Source organism: Apodemus sylvaticus, chromosome 7 (genome assembly GCF_947179515.1).
Source record: "Apodemus sylvaticus chromosome 7, mApoSyl1.1, whole genome shotgun sequence".
Classification (NCBI taxonomy): domain Eukaryota; kingdom Metazoa; phylum Chordata; class Mammalia; order Rodentia; family Muridae; genus Apodemus; species Apodemus sylvaticus.
In genome coordinates, this window is record NC_067478.1 from 1236805 (window position 1) to 1262584 (window position 25780).

The following is a 25780-nucleotide window of genomic DNA, read 5'->3' on the forward strand; positions in this document are numbered from 1 at the left end:
TATAGTCACTAATGTAAATGCAAATCGCTATAGCAGCTGCCAACAAGCGCCCTCTGAAAAGCTCCCCACCTACCTATAATTTTGGAGTAAACAGTGAGCTGACGAGTTACACTAGATAAAAGTTTGTCCAATAGACAACTCTAGCAGCATTTATAGTTAGAAAAAGTCTAGTTAGGTTCAAGCCAAACAGGGTCCCAGGAATGAGAGGGGCGAAGAGGACATGGAGTCCCACCCCTGTCCAAGAAGCTATTTGCAACTGATAATGACAGCGAGAAAATCAGTTTCTCCAGTGAAATGTCACTGGATAAATCTTCCACACTCCAGGGCAGGCCCTAGGCCCAGGAAGGGCCAACCCCTTTTTTTTTAAAATTGGTCTTGATTTTCATTTTGTTGTTTTTGAGAGAGAGAGAGAGAGAGAGAGAGAGAGAGAAGAGTGGGAGGTAATGTGGTAGCAAACACCTTTAATCCCAGCACTCAGCAGACACAGGCAGATGGATCACTGCAAGTTTGAGGCCAGCTAGTGAGACCCTGTTACAAAAAGGAAAAGATAAGTTGTAGCTGAGAGTGGCAATACACACTGGTAATTCCTGGACACAAGCAACCAAGGCAAAAAGACCCTGCAAGTTCAAGGTCAGCCTGGGGTACGCTGTAACCCACTCTCAAATAAACCAACAAAATGATATAGCAGGTAAATAAACATCAGCTAAGTACGCCCCAGAGAACAAAGGAACTAACAGAAGACTGATGTGTGCAAGAAAGGTACGGGGACCTAATGGAAACCTTACAGTCATCCTGTAAAGGCCTTGTGGCACTACACTCAGAAGTTTGTGAATACTTTGTTAGGATTCTGTCTAAGCTCCATCTCACAATTACCTGGCAACAGCCAGGTATTACCCCTCCTCACCATTACCTGGCAATAGCCAGGTAGGCCTGGCTCACTCCAAAAAGGGCTGCTCAGCCCCTCCTCCCTCTCTTAGCTCTCTTGCTCTTTGCCTCTCTCACTCTCTGCCCCTCTCTTGGGCTCTCCTCCCCATCCTCCTCTCTCCATGTGGTCATGACCAGCCTCTACTTCTCTACTCTCTCTCTCTCTCCCCTTCTCTCTGCCTTTCTCTGCCTCCACTACCCCCTTAACTCCCATCCTCTGCCCTGAATAAACTCTACTCTATACCCCGTCTGTGTGTGTCTGGTCCCAGGGGGAAGGGATGCCTCGTCACGGGTCGGCTGGAGCACCTTTACCCCACACTGCCGTATACCATATTCTCTAAAACTCTTCCTCTTTTTATGATCACAACATTGGTGCTGAAACCATAACACTCTTGTAAACTGTTCTTAAAGGATAAAAGCTAAGCCAGGCCAGAGTAGCACAAGCCTTTAATCCCAGCACTCTGGAGGCAGAGGCAGGTTGATCTCTCAGTTCAAAGCCAGCCTAGTCAACAGAGAGAGTTCTAGATCAGCCAGAGATACAAAGAGAAACCCTGTCTCAAACCAACAAACAAACAAACTGGGTGCAGAGGACACACCTGTAAACCTTGAACTTGGGAGTCGGAGACAGGAAGATGAACTCTTCCTTGGCTCTTCAAACTCACCCTTGGCTACAAAGAAAGTTTGACATCATCCTGGGCTATAGGAGATCCTGATGAACAGGGAGGTGGGGTGGGGAGTGTCCTTGAGAAGGGAATCACCCAGAAAGGAAAGAAGGAGCGAGACAAAGTGTTATACACCATGAATCCAGAGGAGGTAGAGATGGATGAATGTGAGTTCAAGGTAGGCCTGTCTAATAGCAAATTCCACGACAGCTAGAGCTACACTGTGAGATTCTGTCTCTCCCCACCCTCCACCACACCCCTCTCCAAAAAAGAAAGAAAGGAGGGAAGCAGGCATAGCAGTTAGGAAAATAACTTTAGATACATTATTTTTTGGTAAAATTTCATTTGTAGACATTCCAAAGCAAGAAAACATAACAAGGATAAGAATCATCAGATGCTTTGGGGGATAGGGTAGGAGTTATAAACCAGGAATCTGAATCTTGGTAGTGTTTATGCATGAGTGTATATATGTGCACGCACACACATTGAAAAATTGTGTCTAACACCCGATCTATACCTAGTCTGTCCAAGCATTGAGCTAAGGATATAACAAGGATTTCCAAATAAGCTGTCAAGGAACTCACAAGCTAGTAGAACATGGGCAACATCCCTATTTTTTTTTTTTGGATTTGGTTTTTTTCGAGACAGGGTTTCTCTGTGTAGCCCTGGCTGTCCTGGAACTCACTCTGTAGACCAGGCTGGCCTCGAACTCAGAAATCTGCCTGCCTCTGCCTCCCAGAGTGCTGGGATTACAGGCGTGCGCCACCACTGCCCGGCCAACATCCCTATTTTTATGAGTGAAACATCACACAAAAGAAATAAAACATGCCTTCCCCTAAAACATGTTCCAAGCGGTCACCGAAGTGCACTTAGATAGCAAACACTGGTCTTCACTTACCCATCATAGTAAATGTCTTCCCAGAGCCAGTCTGCCCACTGAAAAGAGAAAATTTTGTGTTATTTTCATACATAAAATTGAGACTACCCTTCTAATTTAGTATGGTCTGCTAGAATGTAATGAGAGGATCCTCTCCAGACTGCTCTGCAGCCTTCTTCTCCCTTAATAGCACCTTAGATATCAATCATTCAGTAAGCAGGTGCCTGCCTTTTTTGTTTTATTTTTGTTGTGGTTTTTGTTTAGAGATAGGGTTTCTCTGTGTAATGGTCCTAGCTATCCTTGAATTCATTTTTTGTAGACCATGCACCTTCCTCTTCCTCCTGAGTGCTGGGGTTAAAGGTGTGTATGTTGCCTCATTTTTTATAAATAGCTACAACAGTAGTTTATAGATACAGAATCTTAGAACATAATTTATTCAACCACAATCGATTAGACTTCTGTTTCTAAATTTTGCTAAATAATGTACTAATTTTGAAATTCTCTGCCTTGAAAAGACATTAAAATGTCCTTATTTTAAAATATGTTTAAGGAGTCAGGCAGTGGTGGCGCATGCCTGTAATCCCAGCACTTGGGAGGCAGAGGCAGGCAGATTTCTGAGTTTGAGGCCAGCCTGGTCTACAGAGTGAGTTCCAGGACAGCCAGGGTTATACAGAGAAACCCTGTCTCAAAAAAAAAACCAAATCAAAAAAAAAAAAAAAAAAAAAAAAAAGCCCAAAAAAACTAAAATAAGTTTAAGGGCTTCACATGGTGGAAAATGCCTTTAATCCCAGCATAAGGAAGAAACACGCAGATCTCTGAGATCTGTATGACCACCCAACTAATAAATCACTCATTATCTCCAAGTTCTACCCACAAACATAAAAAGGAATCTGAATTAATACATTAATGAATGCCCCTTAGAATGAATATTCCTACAGAGCTGAACATAGCGGTGCATGTCTTAAATCCCAGCACTAAGGAGGCAGAGGCAAGCACAGTTCTATGAGTTTATTCTGGTTTATATGACAAGTTCCAGGAGAGCAAGAGATGTACAGTGAGATGCTTCCAATCAATCAATCAATCAATCAATCAATAAGAAAACAGATAAAGAAATAAGTAAGTAAGCAAGCCAGTCTACGGAGTCTCCAAAGAAAACAGCTCTGAAGATATGCAGATAACCTATGGCAATTTCAAAATCATTTTGAATTTCACCATTCAAAATAATCTGTAAAAAAGTCTTGCTGCTTTGTAAACACATGATAAAATAATTTTCTATCTCATCCCATTAAAAAAGTCAATAAAAGGGTCCTAGCTCTAAACCTGTAGATATGAGTGCATACCCTGCAGAGACCAGGAAAGTAAAACAGGCCCATTGTCAGGATAGGAGAGTCAGGGAGCCAGAGAGAAGGGAATAGCAGGGTAAAGTGGTCTAATCAGGAAAATGGGAAAGGGTGGGCTCTTTGGGGAGGGGGATGGAGGTAAATACGGAAGGAGCAAAAAAAGTAAAATAACAATAAGGAAGTCTGAAAAAGTCATAAGGAATCATACTATTAATTATATTTAAAGGGCATGTAATTATATATATATATGTATGTATATACACACATATATATATGTGTGTATGTGTGTGTGTGTGTGTGTGTGTGTGTATATATATATATATACCTATAAAATTTTAATAAGCTTCTCATCTGGGCCAAAGACACTCCCAAAATATACATCTTATTGCTGTTGCCCTAGGTTGCCCCCTAGAGGTAGGCACCATGCTGAGGACACTTCAGAGATCTGCTGAGCTGGAATGATCTGAAAGCTTTATCCCAGCAGACTAGTTTTCATGATACTAAAGGGCATATAAAAAAAGGAATTGTATATAAATACTTAACAGTTAATATTTTTCTCACAGTAATACATTTTAATTCTGAAACTGCTTTACATGTATCCTGGGGTTGACCAAGTTAACAGTGGATAATAGCCAGTAAAAGTAAAAGGTTTAACACCAACAGCAAAGATAACTAAACAATAAAGAATGACTAGAATAAACCCTGTGGTTACTGGATTAGAGCTAGACATTAGTATAAACGCAGGGTTAGCACAATATCTACATGAGTGGGTGATACAGAAACACTTGCAGACCTCTCAGCAGACACAAGGGCATATATATACAACAAGGGTACGTATATATATTTCCTGCTATGAAAGTCTCAAAACATTCACTCCCCAACAGTAATAAACACATCTAAGTGCCCAGACCTTGGCTGCTCATTACCATTTTCCAACAAAAGGAACCAGGGTTTTAATGATTCTATAACTAAGACAAAATATAAGAGTTTGGTGTATCATGTAGCCTGATAAAGCAAAGAAATGCTTGGAAAAACAAAGGACAGAGTATGTCAAAGTGGCAGAGAAACTTCAAAGATCAAAGATGGAACAAGGTTGGAGCAAAGTATAGCATTGGGTTACTGCACTATTTGCTTGAAAACCGAGAAAGGAGCTCTGAGCCAAGGAAGATGAATGGTCTCTAGAAGCTAGAAAGAAGGAAATATTTTCCTACACAGCTTCCAGAAAGAATGGAGCTCCAGTAACAGCATAATCCTAGCCTAGTGAGGCTCATGTTGAACCTAACTTTAGAAAACTGTAAAATAAATCTATTATTTATGGCACTAAGTTTGGGAGATTTATTAAACCAGCAACAAAAAGGAACTAATACAAGTACTATCATACTTTATAGTTATACTTTTATACTTTTATAGAAATAGTTAACAACTTACTATGCAAAGATGGTCCCATTATAACCACTCATGCAAGACTCCACAATGCTTTTAGCCACTGTTGAGAATACAGACTCCTACAAATATAAGCATTGAACATGTTAAATAAAAATACTTCAAACCTACATCTCATATAATAAAAACTAAGTGCTTAGATTTTAAGACCTATGATTACTTAAAGTTTGCATCCTTTAGGAAAATGGCTAAACCATATACGATGATAAAAGGTAAAATTACTAATATCATTAGGATCATTAATCTCCGATACAATCATAGATTTTTTTAAAGATTTATTTATTTCTTATATGTAAATACACTGTAGCTCTCTTCAGACACTCCAGAAGAGGGCGTCAGGTCTCATTACAGATGGTTGAAAGCCACCATGTGGTTGCTGGGATTTGAACTCAGGACCTTCAGAAGAACAGTCAGTGCTCTTAACTGCTGAGATATCTCTTCAACCCCCACAATCACAGATTTAAAGCATGTCTCTATTGCTTTGGAGCAACATGACCAGGGAAAGGTCACAAACCTGATCACTTGACAGCATCTGAGAAATCTAATAATAAAGTCAACTTTGTTTTAATTTCATCAATTTCTATAACAGTTTTACTATTTCTAAAGTGTTGATATTGTTAACAAATGTATTTCAATTGTTTGGATATATATATATCCAAACAATTGGGGGGGGTGCAAATGACACCTTGGCTATGGGTCCTCAGATAGTATCCAGAGTAGGTTTTTTTTTTTTTTAGTTGTTTTGATTTTGAGAGGACATATACTCAACAAGTAGACTGGGCAGGCTGACCAGTGAGTCCCAGTGATCCCTGACTCTACCGTCCCACCACTGGGATTACAAGTGTAGGCCACCAAACCTGGCTTTGTTTACACACAAGATCTAGGGATTGAAAGAGGGTCCTTAATACTTTAATGACTATGCTAACTTCAAATCATTTTAAACTTTTTAGTAAAAATATTCTCTTTAAAAAAAAAAAAAAAACAGAAAAGAAAGCAGGGCATAGTGGGGACAAACATCTTTAACCCCAGCACTTGGAAGGCAGAGGCAGGGAGGAATTCAAGGCCAGCCTGGACGACATAGTAAGTTCCTAGATAGCAAGAATTACATAGTAAGATCCCCGCCTCAGGAAAAAAAAAATGCAGGCAGATTACTAGAAACTGGCTGTTCTTCTTCCAGAGGACACTAGTTCAAATCTCAGAACCCAGATAGCTGATTCATAACAATCTGTAACTCTAGTTCTAAGGGTTCTGACACCCTCTTCTAGTTTTAGAAGGTACCAGGTACGCATGTGGTGTATAAGCATATATGCAGGTAAAACACTCAAATACATAAAAAATGATATTTTTAATGCACATGGGGCTGGAAAGTTAGTGCAGTGATTAAGAGCACTCATTGCTCTTGTATAGGACCTGTGTTTGATTCCCAGAATGCACATAGTGATTCACCACCATCCATAACTCCAGTTCCAGAGCATCTGACACCCTCTTCTGACTTCCAAGGACACCAGGCATTCACATGGCACATACAAACATACATACAGGCAAAACACTCACTACATATAAAATAAATCTAGCCAGGTGTGATGGTACACACCTTTAATCCCAGCACTTGGAAGGCAAGCCTGATCTACAAAGAGAGTTCCAGGATAGACAGGGCTACAAAGAGAAACCCTGTCTCAAAGGGAGAAAAAAAAAAAAAAAACTAAAAAAAAAATTTAAATGCATTCATCTGAATTTCAGACAGAACTTTATATATTATATACAAATATTATTCAATGTGTTAGCATAAACTCCACAGCTCTATATTTTCTTCAATTATTTTGTCACTAGTTTGTACTGAAAGTATTTTTATTTTCACTTATAAGTAGACATAGTTTATCAACAACAAAGGAATTCTTAAACTTACACTGTCCATAAGATACATGTGGCTATGTGAGCCGAATGTAGATTACTAGTTGAAATAGAGATATTGTGTAAGTATAAATTATATAAATAATTTGGAAGACTGAATTAACAAGAATGGAACTAGTTATGTAGCTGAGGCTGTCCTCGACCCTTCTGCCTTTGGCTTCTTAGTGCTGGGTTTGCCTGTATTTCAGAGATGAATGTGATGTGTGTATGCAACTGAATGGGGAAGGCCCACCTTGAATATGGCTGGGGTCTTGATAGAACAGAGTGGAAGGAAGGGACAGCTTACTAGATTCTCCTTGACCTGAAGTATATTTGCCATTGTCATTTCCAGCAACCCTAAGAATCCAGTTTCAGCAGGGTGGTGGTGATATCACACTCCCAGGATTTAGGAGGCAGAGACAGGAGGATCTGGGAGTTCAAGGACAACCTGGTTTACAGAGTGAGTTCCAGAACAACTAGGACTACACACAGAGAAACCTGTCTCAAAAAAACCAACCAACGAACTAAACAGACAAACAAGATATTTTTAAATAACTGTAGCTCATTTTATATTTCTATTGACTAGCAATTTTCTAGCGGAAAAGAAAAATATAGTAATCATTTTAAAAATTGTGTTATGTATAGGGGCAGGCACAGATGTAGAAGTCAGAAGACAACTTTGGGGAGTAAGTTTTCTCCTTCGACCTTTATGTGGGTTCTGGGGTGTAAACTCAGAGTAAGACCTATGCAACAAGTGACTTTACCCACCGAGCGTCTTCACTGACCCATAGTCATCATCGTTTTAAGTTGTTAGACTAGAAAGTGATGGCTTAAATGCTTCTGAAGTCTTTGTTTCTCTTCAATGGTGTGTATAAAAAGAAACATAAAGCAAGCCTGTGTGACTCTAGGACAAAGTTTGAAGAACAAAGACAAGTGCTAAAAAAAAAAAAAAAATTAGATTAAAAATATTTATGGAGCGGGGCGACGGTGGTACACGCCTTTAATCCCAGCACTCGGGAGGCAAAGGCAGTTGGATTTCTAAACTCCAGGCCAACTGGTCTACAGAGTAAGTTCCAGGACAGCCAGGGCTACACAGAGAAACCCTGTCTCAAAAAATCCAAAAAAAAAAAAAAAATTATGGAAATCTTTTAGCTTTTTTATCTGAAATCTGCCAAACTAAAAAGTGGCAAATTGAACCCCTACTTTATATATTTCAAGTGAAAGGGCAAGTTTCCAGTGGCCAGTACCTGAGTGGTGTCCATGCCTGCAACATAGTCGAATACAAAAGTCTTGGGGTCTGGGTTGGAGTGTAGCCGGAGAGTCGTCTGGGAGAGCACAGATAAGCACAAGCTCTGCTCTCCCTCCGCTGCTCTAGCGCCCTCTCCAGCAGGACGAATCCGCACAAACACCTTGACAGCATCACCTTCAGTACTAAGGACCAAAACAAAAGGAACAGGTAAGTTTCCCAGGGAAAGACGCTGTAAAATAGGGAGAGCCTCAAATTGCCTGTGACATTTCTGTAATGAGTCCAAATACTAGGCCTGCTCTACTGAAATTTACCCCTTTTAAATCTTCACAAAGCCCACAAACTTCACAGATTTATTTTCCAGGAGATATCTTCACAAACCTTTACTGTAAATAAAATCAAAGGCAGTTATTTCAAGGAGTTTAACACACTGCTTTGTGTCATTTCCCTCTCCCTGTACTAATAAGTCTTTGCAAAGAATTACCAGGCCACTCCATGTCTTCTCTGGGAACTTGGAAAGCATGGGGAAGGATGCAATTTTCCTCTACTTCCAGCTGGTTGAAAACAAGCCAAAATTTTTAAATAGGCATCTTTGACCATACTAAACAGTTATCTTAGAAATACTATATTGGGGGCTGGAGAGACGGCTCAGTGGTTAAGAGCACTGGCTGCTCTTCTTGAAGGTCCTGAGTTCAATTCCCAGCAACCACATGGGGGCTCACAACCATCTGTAATGGGATCTGATGCCTTCTTCCTGGTGTGTCTGAAGACAGTAACAGTGTAGTCACATATATAAAATAAATCTTAAAAAGAAAGAAAGAGGGGCTGGAGAGACATTTCAGTGGTTAAGAGCACTGACTGCTCTTCTGACGGTCCTGAGTTCAAATCTCAGCAACCACAAGGTGGCTCACAACCATCCGTCACGAGATTTTAGCCTTCTTCTGGAACATCTGAAGACAGCTACAGTGTACTTACATATAATAAATAAGTAAATAAATAAATAAATAAATCTTTAAAAAAAGGAAGGAAGGAAGACAGACAGACAGACAGACAATATCCTAATTTTTCCATACTCATTAGCAAGACTTTTTCTTACCTTGGCTGGTTAGAATGAGAATTTGTCACATTCCGTAACTCAGCTATAAAAAAAATAAAATAAAAAGATAAGAGATCTATAAGGATAAAAGAACAAAAATAAATGCAAAAACCCTCACCACAGCAATCAGGCCACAAGTCCTTTGAACCTGACCTCAGTAATTTACCATATCTTACACAGACATCTAGAGCCAGCTCATGACTAACAATGTATCAGAACAAATGGCCAGTCCTAAGAAAAATCACTTATATTGTAAAATTTACTAGTTAATAAGACAGTGAGATGCCTCCTCATCTCTTCCAATACAGACCCTAGACAAATGGCACAAGACTAAGTCACTTCCCCCTCAACTACTATAAAACTTCTAGTCCTAGGCTGGGTGACCAACAAAGTGAGGGGGAAAGCTTCATTATAGACCCCATTTCTTTAGTTGCTTACACTGCTCCTCATTCTGAGATCAACATTCTCAGATCCCTGACACTCACATGTAGGCCTGGGACTCAATTCTCCTCCCCATTCTATATCAGTCCATTATATTGGTGACAATATTTGGTCTCACAAGTTTATTTTTGCTTTTTGTTTGTTTGTTTGGTTGGCTGGTTTGGTTTTTTGGGGTTTTTTTGTTTTTGTTTTTTGTTTTTTGTTTCTTGTTTTTTTGGCTTTTCAAGACAGGGTTTCTCTATATAGTCCTGGCTGTCCTGGAACTCACTCTGTAGACCAGGCTGAACTCAGAAATCCACCTGCCTCTACCTCCCAAGTGCTGGGATTACAGGCGTGCACCACCACTGCCCGGCTTTGGTCTCACAAGTTTAAATGTTAGGTATATACTGATGATTTTCAAGTTGATTCATTAGTTAGACAGGGTCTCACTAGCTCTAATTGACCACAAACTAACAGAAATTCACACATCTGCCTCCAGAATCCTGGGACTAAAACTACATACTTGATAATCTCCACATTGATATTAGGTAGGCAATGTTTCAAACTTAATGTATCCAAAACTTGAGTTCTCTCTCCTATTGCAAATGTGCTGCTATAACCATGATCCCATGATTCCAAGCTGAGACAATAGCTGGAGCTAAAGGGCAGAAGTGGTCTAAATCCTAGACACCTGTGCTATCTTTATAATGTGAAAAAAATGGAGACAAGCTATGAAAGTGGAATCCAGACAACGGGAGAAGGCTGAGGCCCCAGCCACTGAAGAAGGAAAGAACCCATGGACTATCTCCCAGCTGAATCTACATATCTTGCCATCTGGGTCCCATCACTATAAATCTTAATACTGCCAAAGGCACAATGGGAAGGAAATTAGGTTCTCCTCCTTAACAATACATATCTTGGCCAAACTGTAAACATATCAATAGCTTTTACCAATTTCTAGTCTCTAATTTCTTTTGGAAGGCAGAAAGACTAAAGCAGAGGATATGGATGTAAGCGCCCAGTAACATTGCTTCATTTCAGCAAATGACAACTCTATCTTTCTTTTCTCAGGCCTAAAAACCACAGAATCCAGTTTTATTCTATAATCACAGACACTCCTGCTATCAGATTACCGAAACAATGATCTCCCTCTTCCCCCCTAGCCTCTAAAAATCTTAAAATTTTCCTAAGGGTCTAGGCATGCTGGAAAAAGAGAACCCAAAGAAACTCCAGAATTCTGTGGTCAGAATACCCTATAGGACAGGCCAGAACCCAGACAGTGATGGGCTAACGGATGGAACCAGACAGACCTTGACTTTGTTATAAGTATCTGTTACCCTCTAATGAAAGCTAAATTCAATGTTAGGGCTGCAAACTGGGACTTTGGAGTCACTAGACCTGTTTGAGGTCCTGTGAGATCATACTGAATAATCTTTCTTAGGTTTTCACTATCACTTGTCTATTCAGTTGGCACACTAGAGACTGGTGGCCAACATTAGCCCATTAGATCTGTTACAGCCGTTGAGTAGTCCTAAAAACAATTGTCAGGAGCCATCATGGGAAAAGCTAGAAACTAACAGGTGATCTTCCTGAGATGGTCTGCCTTGGGTTATAATCTATGATGGATTTTGCTCTGGTAGGCAAAGCCCAGGACAAATTCATTTTAGGAAAGATTCCTGATATTAATATGATTTTCCTGTTATTATTAAACATATACAGCAATCACTAGGTATTAGCCCACCCATTTGAGATGTCTGCAGAACAACAAAGATGTACTGTCTTCTAGTGAGTGATGCTGTGTAGACAAATAGATGAGTTCTTAATCCTTAATGATGATCCTGTAAGAATCCCTGAATTTATAGCATTAGTAAGCTCTTTTAATAACACTATTAAGTCCTTTCTGATGTCAAAATTGTAGTGAGAACTCTGCCAGTCTTTAGTGTCATGAGATAACTGATTCTGAGATAGTAAATAGGCACTCTACAGCTTAGAGCATGTTCCAAGAGGTTGAAAAATTGTTAACCAAAAGTCATAAAAAGGGAACTAACATTTACCATAGGTGTAGGACAGAAGATAAAATATTGATTGGGTTTATCTATACAAAAGTTCACTAGTACCTTAGTCCCATAAATTACAATTTTCAACTCCATGAACCTGCAAAGCTGGTGACAGGTGATGAATGTTTAGCCAAATAATTACTCCTAATGGACATGCATGTAAGCATTCTGTTGTAAACTTATTTGATTTACGATTTGAATTTATGTGTAAACCTGTGGTAAATGTTTTACTATGTGATCATGTATTCTGAAAAATGTGTGAGTACTGAGGAAAAAGAGAAGAGAACTCGCACTCCTTCTCCTTATCCCTCTTTTCTTGTATTCTCCTTCCCCCGCCTTTCTTAGATTCTGCTTAGCCCCTTTTTCCTTAGACCCTTATCCCCCTTTTACCTAGAAGCCCCTTTCCCCCTTTTCTTAGAGAGTTTTCATAGGAAATATTTTACAACTTAGAAATAATTGCTAATCCCAGCACTTGGGAGGCAGAGGCAGGCAGATTTCTGAGTTCAAGGCCAGTCAGGTCTACAGAGTGAGTTCTAGGACAGCCAGGGCTACACAAGAAACCCTGTCTCGAAAAAACAAAAAGAAATAATCGCTAAAATCACTTTTCAAACTGTCCTTTTTTTTTTTTTCCCTGAGACTTCAATTAGCAGGCTGAAAGAGCCTTCCAGCGGAGATAGATCAAAGGCTACTTAATCTCCTGCTGTTTTAGGATGAAATGCTAAACTGCTTAACTCAAACCGGCAGATTAGGTGCCACAGCTAAGTGACTGACTTAGATCTAAGATAGGAAAACATTTTATTATTACAGAGCAACCCTAACTATCTTGTAAGAACAAGTCTTACCCCTGCCAACACTCTTCCCCCTTTGCTGCTTCAAGAAGAACCAAAGGAGAAAAAAGAGCTGCCAGGGCTGGCCCCCACCACAGCTCCATTCTTCCTCACTCTTCATATACAGTCTTTCAGTAAACACTTAATTCTAGGCTCAAAATCCACTGCCACCACACAGAATAAACAGTTACCTTTTATGTGGGCTATTACAAGTCTCCCTCTTTCTTTACTGCCCTAGCCCCATCAAATGTCATTTTACCCTAGCAGGCAAAAAGAGGGGCAAAATAAAGAGGTTAGAGATGCAGTTCTAGAGTGACAGCAGCAGCAGCCTGGAAACTGATGAACCAGGCATAAGGGAAGAACACCTCTAAAGATGCTTCTGAAGGAAAAGAGCAAACAATGAAACACCTGACGAAAACTGAAAATTCACTCAGATGGGTGAACAAGTCACTTCAACACAGGGATACAACTCATTATGAAGGCAAAACATACCTTTTAAACATTTAACCTATTAAATTTTTCTCTAATTTTATCGATTTATCTACCTATTTGTTTATTTTGTGTGTGTGTATAGAGGGTCAGAGGAGTTACCGAAGTTACAGGAGTCCATTCTTTTCTTCTACCACGTGGGTCCTGGGCATGGAACCGAGGTAATCAGCCTTCGTGGTAAGTGTCCTCATCAAATAAAGCCATCTTTCCAGCCCTCAAATATTATCTTCTAAGTACGGTATTCCACAAGCACACTATGTAACAGCATGGATAATCCTTTGTTAGCAGCCGGAGATTCACTTCAGGACTCCAGATACCAAACAAATCTGTGGATGTTTAACTCCCTTATATAAAATGATTGTTGTTCCATATACATCCTCTTGCATATGTTTAAAGATCTCCAGATAACTTATAATACCTAATATGGTATACATGTTATCAAGTAAGCAGTTGTATTATTTAGAGAATGACAAGAAAACAATTCTGTGCATATTCTGTACAGATGGATGTGTTTTGTCCTGAGTAGTCCCTGTGTACTAATGAGCAGATGTGGAGCCCACAGACAAAGTGCCAGCCTCTTAGCTACCCCACCTCATGCTATATCTCAGTGCCCTTTCTTGACTATCATAATAAGTATTGTTCTTCCACTTTATAAAGCATGCCCAAAGTGCCCAGTCTATAGTGCGCACACAATATCTCTGATGATCGAGACTAGGACAATAATAAAGTTTCTGTTCTCCTCACACAAAGTTTAAAAGCAAAATGTTATCACAGAACTTGATTTCTGGAGAAATCACTTATACCGTAACCACCTATACCTTAAACCAACACCTACCAAACCAACAAGCCTACCAAACCCCACCCCACCCCACAGCCCTACAGCACCCTTCAGTCCTCTCATATGTTGGTGATAAAGAGACTGTGTGTGTGTGTGTGTGTGTGTGTGTGTGTGAGAGAGAGAGAGAGAGAGAGAAAGAGAGAGAGAGAGAAGTTATATATGTTATATATATAACAGTTTTGTGTTATGAAAGCTGAAATCTGAGCTCAAATTTTTGCTTGTCCTTATGAACAGAAGGAGCTCAATCAATTTCAATTTGGTTTCTATTTTATTTCAATTTCAAATATATTTCAATCAGTCATCAGTCAGCCATGATGGAGTAGCAAGGGCTGGATTTACTTAAGTAAATAGAAAACTGGACCAAAAAATATGCAACAAGTTCTCAACACTGGACATACAACAGAGAAAAGAGATTCTTTTCTTTCTTTCTTTCTTTTTTTTTTTTTTTTTTGATACAGGGTTTCTCTGTGTAGTCCTGGCTGTCCTGGAACTCACTCTGTAGACCAGGCTGGCCTAGAACTCAGAAATCCACCTGCCTCTGCCTCCCAAGTGCTGGGATTAAAGGCGTGCGCCACCACCGGCAACAAGTAAAGAGATTCTGAGAATGAGCCCTTGGATCACAAGCCATAGTAAAAGTGGGAGAGTCCACAGAGAGCTTGCTTCTCTGGCTGAGCTGAGGAGAAATGGTTCAGAGTTTGGGAAAGTCAATGCAGCTAGATTCTGTGGGACTAAAACTGGAGAAGTGCAGGAAGAGAACAAGCCCTGGATCTCCAGAGAGCTCCTTAGGTGATCAGATATTAAAGTGGGAGATGTTGGGATAATGCTTTTTGTATGCTGTGTAAAGGTGTGTCTTTGTCCTTCTTCATAAGGCATTCTCTGGTTGGCTTTAATAAAGAGCTGATGTCCTATAGCAAGGCAGGAAAGGAGACAGGACACACCTTCACAATATACAAAAAAAAAAATGTTACCCCAACAAATAGGCATGTGTGTACAGTTTTTTGTTGAGTTACAAAGAGTCACAAAAGAAAACATTTAACCCTCCACCCCAACAGTGAAGAATTTCAGGGAGGAGGCCTGTGGCACATGGTTTAAAACCCATCACTTCAGAGGTAGAAGGAGGAGGATCTCAGAGTTAAAGGCCAGCCTGGTTTATAAACCAGGACGTGGAGGACTATACAGAGAGATCGTGTAACAACAACAACAAAACAAACAAACAAAAACCAAGCAAACAAATTTCAGAGACGTAGGAAGCTCTAGTACAACGCCTAACTGAAACCTGAAAAGATTTATTGAGAAATGCTAGGACTTGAATGAAGGCATTCTGGATTCATATTTCCTACCATCAGCCACCTCATTATACCACCTGTTGACTCAAGGTTAACATATAAAGTCTGATTATGTGACTATCATAAAATTGTGACATTACAAGGAAATTCTCTGTATACATTCACTGTACATTTTGTCAACTTTGAGCTCATTTTTGTGTCTGCCTAAAAACATGTTAAATGCTATTCACAGATGTTTTAGTCATGATAATTCAACTTAGAAACCCAAGCTCAAAGAGAGAGAGAGAGAACTAAATGGCAATCAAAAGGAGAACAGAGCAGTGGTGGCACACACCTGTAATCCCAGCACTCTGGGAGGCAGAGGCAGGCAGATTTCTGAGTTCGAGGCCAGCCTGGTCTACAGAGTGAGTTCCAGGACAGCCAGGGCTATAAAGAGAAACCCTGTCGGGGGGGGGGGGGGGGGGGCAGGGGAGGGAAAGCCAAAAAGCCCAAAAGAGAGAGAGAGAGAGAGAACAGACTGTAACACGCTTACCTACTACAACACTAAACAGCAATGATAGCTTCTGTTGCCTATCATGGATGCCCATGGCACAGGCACACAGTTTCACAAGTCACTACAACAAGAAAAAGCTCATGTACATGAGCTTCAAGAATAGATAAAACTAATTGGTGACGACAGAAATCAGAGTACTGGCTGCGGCTGAAGGAGTTACTGACTACAGGATAACAGACCACTGTCCTAGCACTTGGGAGGTGAAATCAGGAGGATCAGAAGAAACCTTAAGACCAGCCTAGATTACGCGAGACCGTTTTAAAAAAGAATTTAAGCTCCATAATGTACTAGTTTGTATGCTTAAATTCTCTTACTACTGAAGTGCTGGAGGAAAAAGTCTCCTTTAAATAGAGGGAAAAGATCACAGAGTTGTTCAGATAATGGTGTAATAGACTTAAAGGGTTAATAAAACAACTCATCAGGAAACAATCACGATAGACAAGGAGCTACAAACATGAACACTACTGTAAAATTCATATGTATAATTTCACAATTTTCTCACCTCATTTCACATTTCATTTTATTCCCAAATCTTATAATCAGCCTAGAAACAAACAAAGAAAAAACGGATGCCAGCACCCATATTCAGAAGCTCACAACCACTCATAATACCAGCTCTAGAGTATCCAACCACTCACTCCAAGGGCATCTTCGCCCATGTGAAGGGCAGCACCCGCACCCGCGAACACATGTACACATACATGTGTGTTCACATACACACCAAAAATTAAAAATAATTTAAGGAAGATAATTTATAGTAGTAGGTAATATAAGAGGTGGTACTCATATTCATAGGTGGGGGTGAATTAAATCAATCTCTTTGGGATGAAAACAGATTAAGAATACATAGTCTACTCATAACCTGCACTTCTCTTTTCTGTTTTTTCCTCAGCCATCAACCACAGTCTAAAACAACTAAATAGAAAATTCAGAATGAAACCATTTCTAAGTCTTTATTTATTTATTTATTTGAAACAAGGTATCAATATAAAGGTTGGCCTCAAACAGCCTTCTATTCCCAGTAACTTGATGAAGCCTCATGCTACACAATTCTCTTTAGACAGGTGCTTATGCACACTATAAACACTGCTCTCCTAACAGTCTCAGCCTTTTGTTATTAGGTCAAGTGACTATATTGCAACGTTTGTGTTCAAGTGACTTTTGGATACTAATTCTGTCACACTGTCTACAGCATTTCTCTCAGCAGGTGGACACCGAAGCCTCTCATAGGATAAAAGTAAGAACAAGTATAATAAGACACTATGTCAAAGACCACTTTCAAATAACTATCACTGTATATTACTATAGCTGCGGTATTTTAGTATTAGCTAATCTTAGCATACTTAATTTACAGAGCACAGTTATCTATAGGATTCTGTACTAAGATACAATTTTGGTTTCCGGAATTCACTAAGTCTTGGATGAAGAATGGGAACTATTATTATAAAGAGACCATTGCAATTCGCTTTAAAGTTCCCTCCTCTGAGGATAGGCCACCGAAGGGAACACAAGTCCCTTCCCTTCAAGAAAGTCAGAAATATGTAATCAAGCAGCAAATGCAGAGCGCAAGGGTCGCCCTCAGGACACTAGAAGCCAGCAGGGAAACAGCAGGGTCCAGTGCACAGAAAAGAGCGCGCGGGTGTAGGGTGGCCGAGGCGAGGCGCCCGTGCTCTCAGGTTCCCACCGCGCGCGCTGCCATCGCCCTCCCGGGGCGCCCTAAGAGGTGACACCCCGTAGCACCGGCACCTGCCAGTGGCGATGAGTTCACCAGGCAGGCTCGCAACTTACATTTGCAGCCAGGGGCCATGGCGACCTCAGCAGAAATTCGCTTACGCCAGGAGCGCCGGAATCCGCCCGCCAAGATGGCCGCAGATTTGAATTTGGCGCCGCCCAAATACCACGCCTCCTGGGAGTGGTCGGATGGCGTCACGAACACGGATACGTCAGAAGTCGGCGCGGGCGACCAACACTTCGTACCCTGCCAAGTCTGGCGAGTGCTGTTGTTGGTTAGAACCACCATGAGCAAGCGCAACCAAGTGTCCTATGTGAGGCCCGCAGAGCCCGCCTTCCTGTCCCGCTTCAAAGAGCGAGTCGGCTACAGGGAGGGGCCCACCGTAGAGACCAAGGTGAGCCCGCGGGAGTCGCCCCGTGTCAGACCCTCGATCTACACCCCGCTTCCGGCTCCTCAGTGCGGATGTAACTGACAGGTCCCTCACTCGCGACCAGCCGGACCCCAGGTCTGGCCTCTGGCGTTCAGGAAGTTCCTACATGCAGAGTGCTGTTCTTGAAAACGACCTAGCCCTTAGTAGCTAGTCTAGATAGCTTTCCTGTCCTTTCTCAATTGCGGATCTCACTTTACCTGAACTAGGTGATTGACAGCATCTTCCCCTTTTTCAGAGAAGGAGACCGAAGCCACTTGATTAAATGATTAAATGACTCGATTCTGGAGTCTTTGGGGGAATCATCCAGGACTAGTAGAATCCCTGCTGTTTTCCAAGCTGTGTATCTCGGGATAAGGAAATGCAACAGTACTTCTCTCTCAATCTCTCTCTCCTGTCTGTCTGGCTCTCACTCTCTCTTGTTTTGGTTTGGTGTTTTCGAGACAGGGTTTCTCTGTGTAGCCCTGGCTGTCCTGGAACTCCCTCTGTAGGCCAGGCTGGCCTCGAACTCAGAAATCCAACTGCCCCTGCCTCCCAAGTGCTGAGATTAAAGGTGTGCGCCACCACTTCCCCAGCGAAACGGTACTTCTCTACGGAGTTTATCTAATAAAGATAAGATTGAAAACACACTAACGTTCTTGCTGCCGAGAAGCTCTCAATGCACTTGTCACACAAGTGGACACGCTGTTATCTTCAAAGGCGCATCTAGGGACTCTTTAGTTTTGGGCTACCTACGTGAGTAAGAGATGGCCTGGAGCTTCTCTAGACACAGTTTGAGAAACAAAGCAAATGAGTGGATATGGTCATAATGGACTGTTAAGTACTCAAACTTAGTTAAGAGTCTAGACTCTAGAAGGTGTGAAAGTGATATGGGATAAAATATAGTAGTGGGCAAAGGCCAAGTCCTGCAGGTATTCCACATAAGATGACTGCCCAAAATTAAATATTAGACAGTAGCTTGAAAAATGAGGTAATTCTGTATTTATCTCAAAAGTATTTATGCACTCTTTTTTTAGTTAAAAAGTGGGATTTTTTTTTATTTAGCTGACAATGTAATTTACATTTGTGCAATGAGTACTGGGTTTCTGTTTGGTAAATTTCAAGTTAAACAATTACACAATATTAAGTACAAAACCTTTTATATAACTATTTGTATGTCCTTGAAAAGCAGCTGATAGCCAGGTGGTGGTAGCTCTCGCCTGTAATCAGGAAGTTCCTACATGCAGAGTGCTGTTCTTGAAAACAACCTAGCCCTTAGTAGCTAGTCTAGATAGCACTCTGGGAGGCAGAGGCAAGCAGATTTCTGAGTTCAAGGCCAGCCTGGTCTACAGAGTGAGTTCTAGGACAGCCTGGGTTATACAAGAGAAACCCTGTCTCAAAAAAAAAAAAAAAAAATCCAAAAAAAAAAAAAAAAAGAAGAAGAAGAAAGAAAAGAAAAGCAGCTGATAAGGTATCTGCTGAGCAGTGGTGACATATGGCTTTGGATCCTAGAACTCAGAACGCAGAAGCAGGCAGATCTCTGACTTCCAGACTAGCCTGCTCTATAGATAGCTTGCAGAACAATCAAAGCTAAACAGACAAACTCAGCCTTGAAAAACAAACAAAGATTTCTACAAAACTGAAGCTGTTGGTATATTAAATGAGCAGAAGTAGGGGAAAATATAATTTACCTGTTATTTTCTGTACTTTGGTGGCTTGGATGGTGAGTTCGGGTTGTTGGTGTTTTTTGTTTTGTTTTGTTTTTTTATCAAATCCAGACAATACAGGAATGAAAATATTGATTAGAAACAAGGAAGCAAGATGGTATGACATTGCCCTGAATAGTCTAGATAGAAATGAATCCCACTGGAGAAGTTTCCCAGGGTAATTGGCAGGTATATCTGTTTTCTGGTGTAGTGAAAATAAGCTTTTTGGAGTTAGTTAAAATTTTACTTTCTATTCATTTCAAGGATACTTACCCATTTTTCTTTTGTTCTTGTTTGGTGTTGTTTGTTTTGTTTTGTTTTGAAGACAAGGTTTCTCTTTGTTGCCTTGGCTGGCCTGGAACTCACTCTATAGACCAGACTGACTTCAACCTCACAGAGATCAGTCTGCCTCTGCCTCCTGAGTGCTGGGATTAAAGGCATATTCTACCACTGCCTGGCTCATTTCACTTTAATAATTACAGTTGCTCATAGTGGTAGTGTTTTGTTAAAGATTATCAACCTAAACATTACATTTACATTCTCTGTAGAAAATCCAGCCTCAGCTCCCAGATGAAGATGGCAATGACAGTGACAAAGAAGATGAACAGCCTCAAGTAGTGGTTTTAAAAAAGGGAGACCTAACAGCTGAAGAGGTCATGAAAATTAAAGCAGAAATAAAGGCAGCCAAAGCAGGTATGTCCTAAAATATCCTGATTTTTTTTTTTTAATTGAATAGAATGGTTTGAAGAAAGCCTTTGGTTCAAGCACTGGCTTCTGTACCAGATGTGTAACCTTGAGCAAGTGATTTCACCACTGCACCTCAAGTGTCCCTTCAGTAAAATAGAAAATAAGTAGACCAACCTTAGTGCACTGTATAAAGTATCCTATTACTAAAATAGGCCAACCAGTCAACAGAAATTTGTGTAATCAGTTAATTAGTGCCTGAGGTATACTGTGTTATGTATTATACTTGTATTATTCCTAAACATCTATTACATTGTTTTATGGATAAATACTGTGGTTCCAAACACAATTCAAAAATACAACCTAGTGAGCTAGGAATACAGCCCAATAGTAGAGCATGCATGAGGCCTAAGTCAGGCCTGCCCATCTTCACTGTAATCAGATGGGGACTAACAATGGTATGGAAAACTTTGAGGAGTTTTTATTGAGTGAATACATATGCTGAGTGGAGTATAACTAAAAGCATGAGAGGAGACCAGACTGAGTTGATTCGAGGACATTGTTAGGTACAGAATAAGATTTTCTTGCCACTTGACTCTTTGTTAACAACAAAATAAAGAGAAAAAAATAATTCAATTTATCTTTTTTTTTGTCACAGATGAAGAACCACCTCCAGCTGATGGAAGAATCGTCTATCGAAAACCAGTGAAGCGTTCCTCAGATGAGAAGTGTTCAGGTTTAACAGCAAGCTCCAAAAAGAAGAAAACAAATGAAGATGATGATGAAAAGCAAAGTTCAATTAGAAAGAACTCACAAAAACAAATAAAAAATAGCAGTCTCCTTTCTTTTGACAGTGAAGATGAAAATGAGTAAATATAAACATTGTGGACATTTCCTTTGAAAGTACTGAGGTGTTTTTAAAAATACTACTTTCCCTATAGCTTCAAGTGACCCTTCAAGTACTACGGATTCATTACAGAAAAATTCATAAATTTCATGAAATAAATGCATCCATCACTGCCCCTGTGTGTGAAAATGCTGGACATTCACTACTGTTAGCATTTTGTATTATCTCCCACCTATGGGTATGTATATATGTATATTGCATTTTTAAACAAAACTGAGATTGTTATATATGTTCTTTGTCCTGCTTCTTACTTAGAATTACATTTGTAGAATTTTCTGATGTTTATTTCAAAGCCTAACATTAAAGACTTACAGAGGGTTTCATAAATAGATTGGTCTTAGTCACTGTTCTGTTGCTGAGAAGAGACGCCATGACATTGCAGCTCTTACCTAACTGAGGGCTTGCTCGCCGCTTCAGCTTGGTCCACTCTCATGGGGCAGGAAGCATGGCAGCAAGACTAGCCTGGTGCTGGAGAAGGACCTGCCTCAGAGCTGTATCATGATCCACAAGCAGGATAGGGTGGGGAGTGGGAGGGGGAGCAGAGGCATTGGAGGGAAAAAGGGAGAGACTAGGCTTCTGGAACCTTAAAGCCCACGCCCACTAACACACTTCCTTCATAGAGCCACATCTCCTAATCCTTTTTTGTTTTTTTTGAGACAGGGTTTCTCTGTCTTGCCCTGGCTGTCCTCAAACTCACTCTGTAGACCAGGCTGGCCTCAAACTCAGAAAACCGCCTGCCTCTGCTTCCCAGAGTGCTGGGATTACAGGCGTGTGCCACCACCACCACCACCCGGCTACATCTTGTAATCCTTATAATCCTTTCAAACAGTTCTATTCCCTGAGCCTCTGCAGTATCTTCCTCATTAGTAAAACCCTACACTGGGTGAAGGCATGGCCTGGTTAGAAATACCTTTCTAAGCCAGGTGTAGTAACCTATAACCCCGGCACATGGGAAACAAAGACAAAGGCAAGAGGAAGATCAAGGCCCGCCTGCTCTGTGCAGTGAGTTCTAGACAAGCCAGAATTACAAAGTGAGGCGCTATCTCAAAAAAAAAAAAAAAAAAAAAGTGCTTACTTGAGCAGAACATATAATAACACTTTAATGATACCAGAGTTTATATGGACCCTGTGCAACAGTGGCATGCAAGTTCACAAGGTCTTCCATATTCAAACAAGAAAACCTACAAACTGCAATCCCGCTACTTAAATGTATTCAGAAACAGTGAGTCAGTGATCGCTTCACAATCTAGCATTTTGAAAACACATTTGCTGTGGAAATTTTAATTCTTTTTTTTGTTTGTTTGGTTTTGGTTTTGTTTTATTTTGTTCCCCCCCACACACACACACCACCAGACAAGGTTTCTCTGTGTAGCCCTGGCTGTCCTGGAACTCACTCTGTAGACCAAGCTGGACTTGGAACTCAGAAATCCACCTGTCTCTGCCTCCCAAATGCTGGGATTAAAGGCATGTGCCACCACTGCCCCATGGAAATTTTAATTCTTAAACAGTCAAGAAAAACAAAACAAAAAATAATACCACAGCATAATTCCCTTTAAAAAAAACAATCTCTTCATGTAACAAACAGTTCCACAGTTTTCAGTGATTTATTTAAAACCTGTGACAAGGTCTCACTGTGTCACTGACTGGCCTAAAACTCACTATGTAGAGCTGCATAACCTGGAACTCAGAGATCCATGGACCTCTGTACTCTGAGTGCTAGAATTAAAGGCATATATCACCATGCCTGGCTAAAAGAATATTTTTTTTTATTTTTCAAGACAGTGTTTCTCTGTGTAGCCCTGGCTGTCCTGGAACTCACTCTGCCTTCTTCTGACTCCAGGTGCTAGAGGATTAGCACCACTGCCCAGCTCTAAAACAATTTTTAAAAAAGATTTATTTTAAATTATATGTGTGTGGGGGGGTGAGTGTAGCTAAACTCAGAAAAGTTAACTAGATAGACCGGCTAGCTATTACTCAAGATCCCAGGGAGCCATGCGCTCAGGTAGTGATTCCACTTTATTACTTTTCTTTTTTAATGATAAATGATCTTATGTTGGGCTAGCACTACTTTTTGGTTCCTATCTACTTATTTTATGGGTTTACATAGGTGTGCCTCTAAAGCTACATTTATTTTCATGGATGTGAGATGATCCAACACTTTGGAAAAAAGGTTGAAATTCTTGCTTCTAGCAATACTTCACAGATAATTCACCATAATAACTTTGTGAGGGCTAAAGTCATAATCTTCATGCTAGCATGTTCAAATGTCTAAATAGGGGGCTGGCGAGATGCTCAGAGGTTAAGAACACTGACTGCTCTTGCAGAGGACTCAGGTCCAACTCCCAGCCCCCACATGGCAGTACACAACTGTCTCTAATTCCTGTTCCAGGGGATCTGACAGCCTCACACAGACATACATGCAGGCAAAACACCAATGCACATAAAACGAAAATATTTTTTTTAAAAAATGTCTAATTAAACAGTTCAGTTTAATAGATATTTAGGTACCTTCTAAGTGCCAGATAATGTGGATACAATAATGAGTGTCAATGCTCCTGCCTAAAGCTATAGGAGCTGACAGGTAAGTATATGGCAGTTTTGTTGGGGTAGCATCTTTGTACGTTGTGTGAAGGGGCTCTTGGTGTTATTCATTTGTCGATTGCTGTACCACAGAGAGCTGAGTCCTGCCCAGATTCTGCTTTTGTTATTCTTATGGTTCATCATCTGCTTCAGTATTTGTTAAACATACAACTCCCTAACTCACTGACAGGCTTAATTCACATCTGACAGCCAAGAGCTAGACAGGAAAGATAAGGCAGGACTTCCAGGATGAGAAAGGGGTCTCTGGGAATAGAAGCAAGGCTTGGGAGGATCTGCCAGCATGAAACAGGAAGGAAAGGATGCTGGGTCTGAGAGAGTGAGGCAGATAAGCAGCCATGAGGAGTGACACGGGCCAGGAATAGTTGAGGTTAATTTATACGATCTAACAGCATATGCCCAATTATAGTGCCTAAACTTTTATAAATTATGTCTCCATGTCTTTAATCATCCGCTGACAGATTGAAGAAATCCCACTATATGGTTTATAAACTCTCATGATATACCATAATTAATGAAAAGAAAAATACTGGAGAAAAAATGTGAGCTTAGGGAAAACTATTACGATATTGGCTGAACATATCACTAAGTGGTACAAGCAGGAAGCTTAGGAAAGAGGCTGGGAACTTGGACAAAATTAACAATTACTGAAAATATACCAAAGCAGTTTGCAGGAGTGATATTGCAGAATCCTACGAATTTACAGATGGACAACCCAAGATGTGTGGTATAGGCACAGGCCAGATGAATGGCTTGAACTTCTTTAGAAGGGTCTGGCATCACCACTTTATTGCATTTACATAGTGTTCATCAGTCAGTATCATGACTGAAAGTTGACAATTTGGAAGCTGTGTATCAAGAAAATGCTCCTTGGAGCTGGAGAGATGGCTCAGTGGTTAAGGGCACTGACTGCTCTTCCAGAAGTCCTGAGTTCAAATCCCAGCAGCCACATGGTGGCTCACAACCATCTGTAATGAGATAGGATGCCCTCTTCTGGTATGTCTGAAGATAGTTACAGTATACTCATATAAATACGATAAATAAATCTTAAAAAAAAAAAAAAAAGAAAGAAAGAAAGAAAGAAAGAAAAGAGAAAAAAAAAAAGAAAATGCTCCTGAAGGGAAATTCTGCTCTGAGGTTTACATGAACTAGGGAAGCTTTATCTGAAAATGTAGAATGTCCTTTTTATCTCCTATCAACTCACATCCACCCAGAATAAGCTCCGTATTCTCCATTCCTGGGACACGTTCAGAGCACAGTATGCCAGGCTCCTTCCTTACCATCCCCCTCCTTCCTACAGCGATCAGTCATCCACTAGGGAAAGTGCCATAAAGCGAAGGTTAGCCTTCGTCGGACTTATGTAGTTCCTCACAACTAAAGAGGACTGAACGGTATCCTAAGAACTTCCTACATGCAATGCACTCATAAGGCTTCTCGCTCCCAGGGTGAACTCTGCCATTTTCTCTGAGGAGTGCATATTACCAGAAGGTTTTCTCATGTTCTCTACATTATCGAGCTTCCCGCCAGTGTGAGTCCTATGGTGTTCAGTAAGAGATGAGCCGTGAGCAGAGGGCTTTCCACAGTCCTTATATTAATCAGGCTTTTCTCCAGTGCAAATTCCCATATGCTGAGTCAGATAGTACTCTGGTTACAACCCTTACCACGTGCACTGTATTTACACAGTTTGTCGCCAGGGTGAGGTCTCTGAAGTTGAATAAGGCGAATGCTCTGAAGGAAGAAGGTTTTACCACACTTGCTACAAGTGTAGCATTTCTCTCCTGTGTGAATTCTTGATGTTT

The 25780-nt window shown here is 40.6% G+C and overlaps 2 protein-coding genes across 4 annotated transcripts in view; one reads left to right on the plus strand and one right to left on the minus strand.

Moving 5' to 3' along the window:
* Kif15 (kinesin family member 15) overlaps positions 1 to 17834 on the minus strand; it is a 67748-nt gene extending 49914 nt beyond the window's left edge. For 2 of the 3 annotated variants that reach the window (XM_052186885.1, XM_052186887.1), the window contains exons 1-5: positions 17737 to 17834; positions 9479 to 9521; positions 8384 to 8567; positions 5232 to 5308; positions 2485 to 2522 (exon numbers count right to left, since the gene is read on the minus strand). In XM_052186885.1, the coding sequence (XP_052042845.1) occupies positions 2485 to 2522; positions 5232 to 5308; positions 8384 to 8567; positions 9479 to 9521; positions 17737 to 17755 (361 nt within the window). In that variant the 5' untranslated portion in view covers positions 17756 to 17834. Of the gene's footprint in view, positions 1 to 2484; positions 2523 to 5231; positions 5309 to 8383; positions 8568 to 9478; positions 9522 to 13373; positions 13526 to 17736 lie in introns of all 3 variants that reach the window. The other variant, XM_052186886.1, reaches the window with a different exon arrangement.
* A 61-nt stretch (positions 17835 to 17895) lies between these two features.
* Kiaa1143 (KIAA1143 ortholog) lies at positions 17896 to 21612 on the plus strand. The gene is made up of 3 exons (XM_052186889.1): positions 17896 to 18074; positions 20341 to 20485; positions 21135 to 21612. The coding sequence occupies exons 1-3, from the start codon at positions 17967 to 17969 to the stop codon at positions 21347 to 21349; spliced, it is 468 nt and encodes a 155-aa protein (XP_052042849.1). The 5' UTR covers positions 17896 to 17966; the 3' UTR covers positions 21350 to 21612.
* The last annotated feature ends 4168 nt before the right edge of the window (positions 21613 to 25780 follow it).

What these genes read in the sequence shown, in the direction of transcription:
- Kiaa1143 (XM_052186889.1), top strand. Translation starts at nt 17,967, where the DNA reads ATGAGCAAGCGCAACCAAGTGTCCTATGTGAGGCCCGCAGAGCCCGCC. An exon ending in GGCCCACCGTAGAGACCAAG is followed by an intron (nt 18,075 to 20,340) that starts GTGAGCCCGCGG and finishes CATTCTCTGTAG; the next exon opens with AAAATCCAGCCTCAGCTCCC. An exon ending in AATAAAGGCAGCCAAAGCAG is followed by an intron (nt 20,486 to 21,134) that starts GTATGTCCTAAA and finishes TTTTTGTCACAG; the next exon opens with ATGAAGAACCACCTCCAGCT.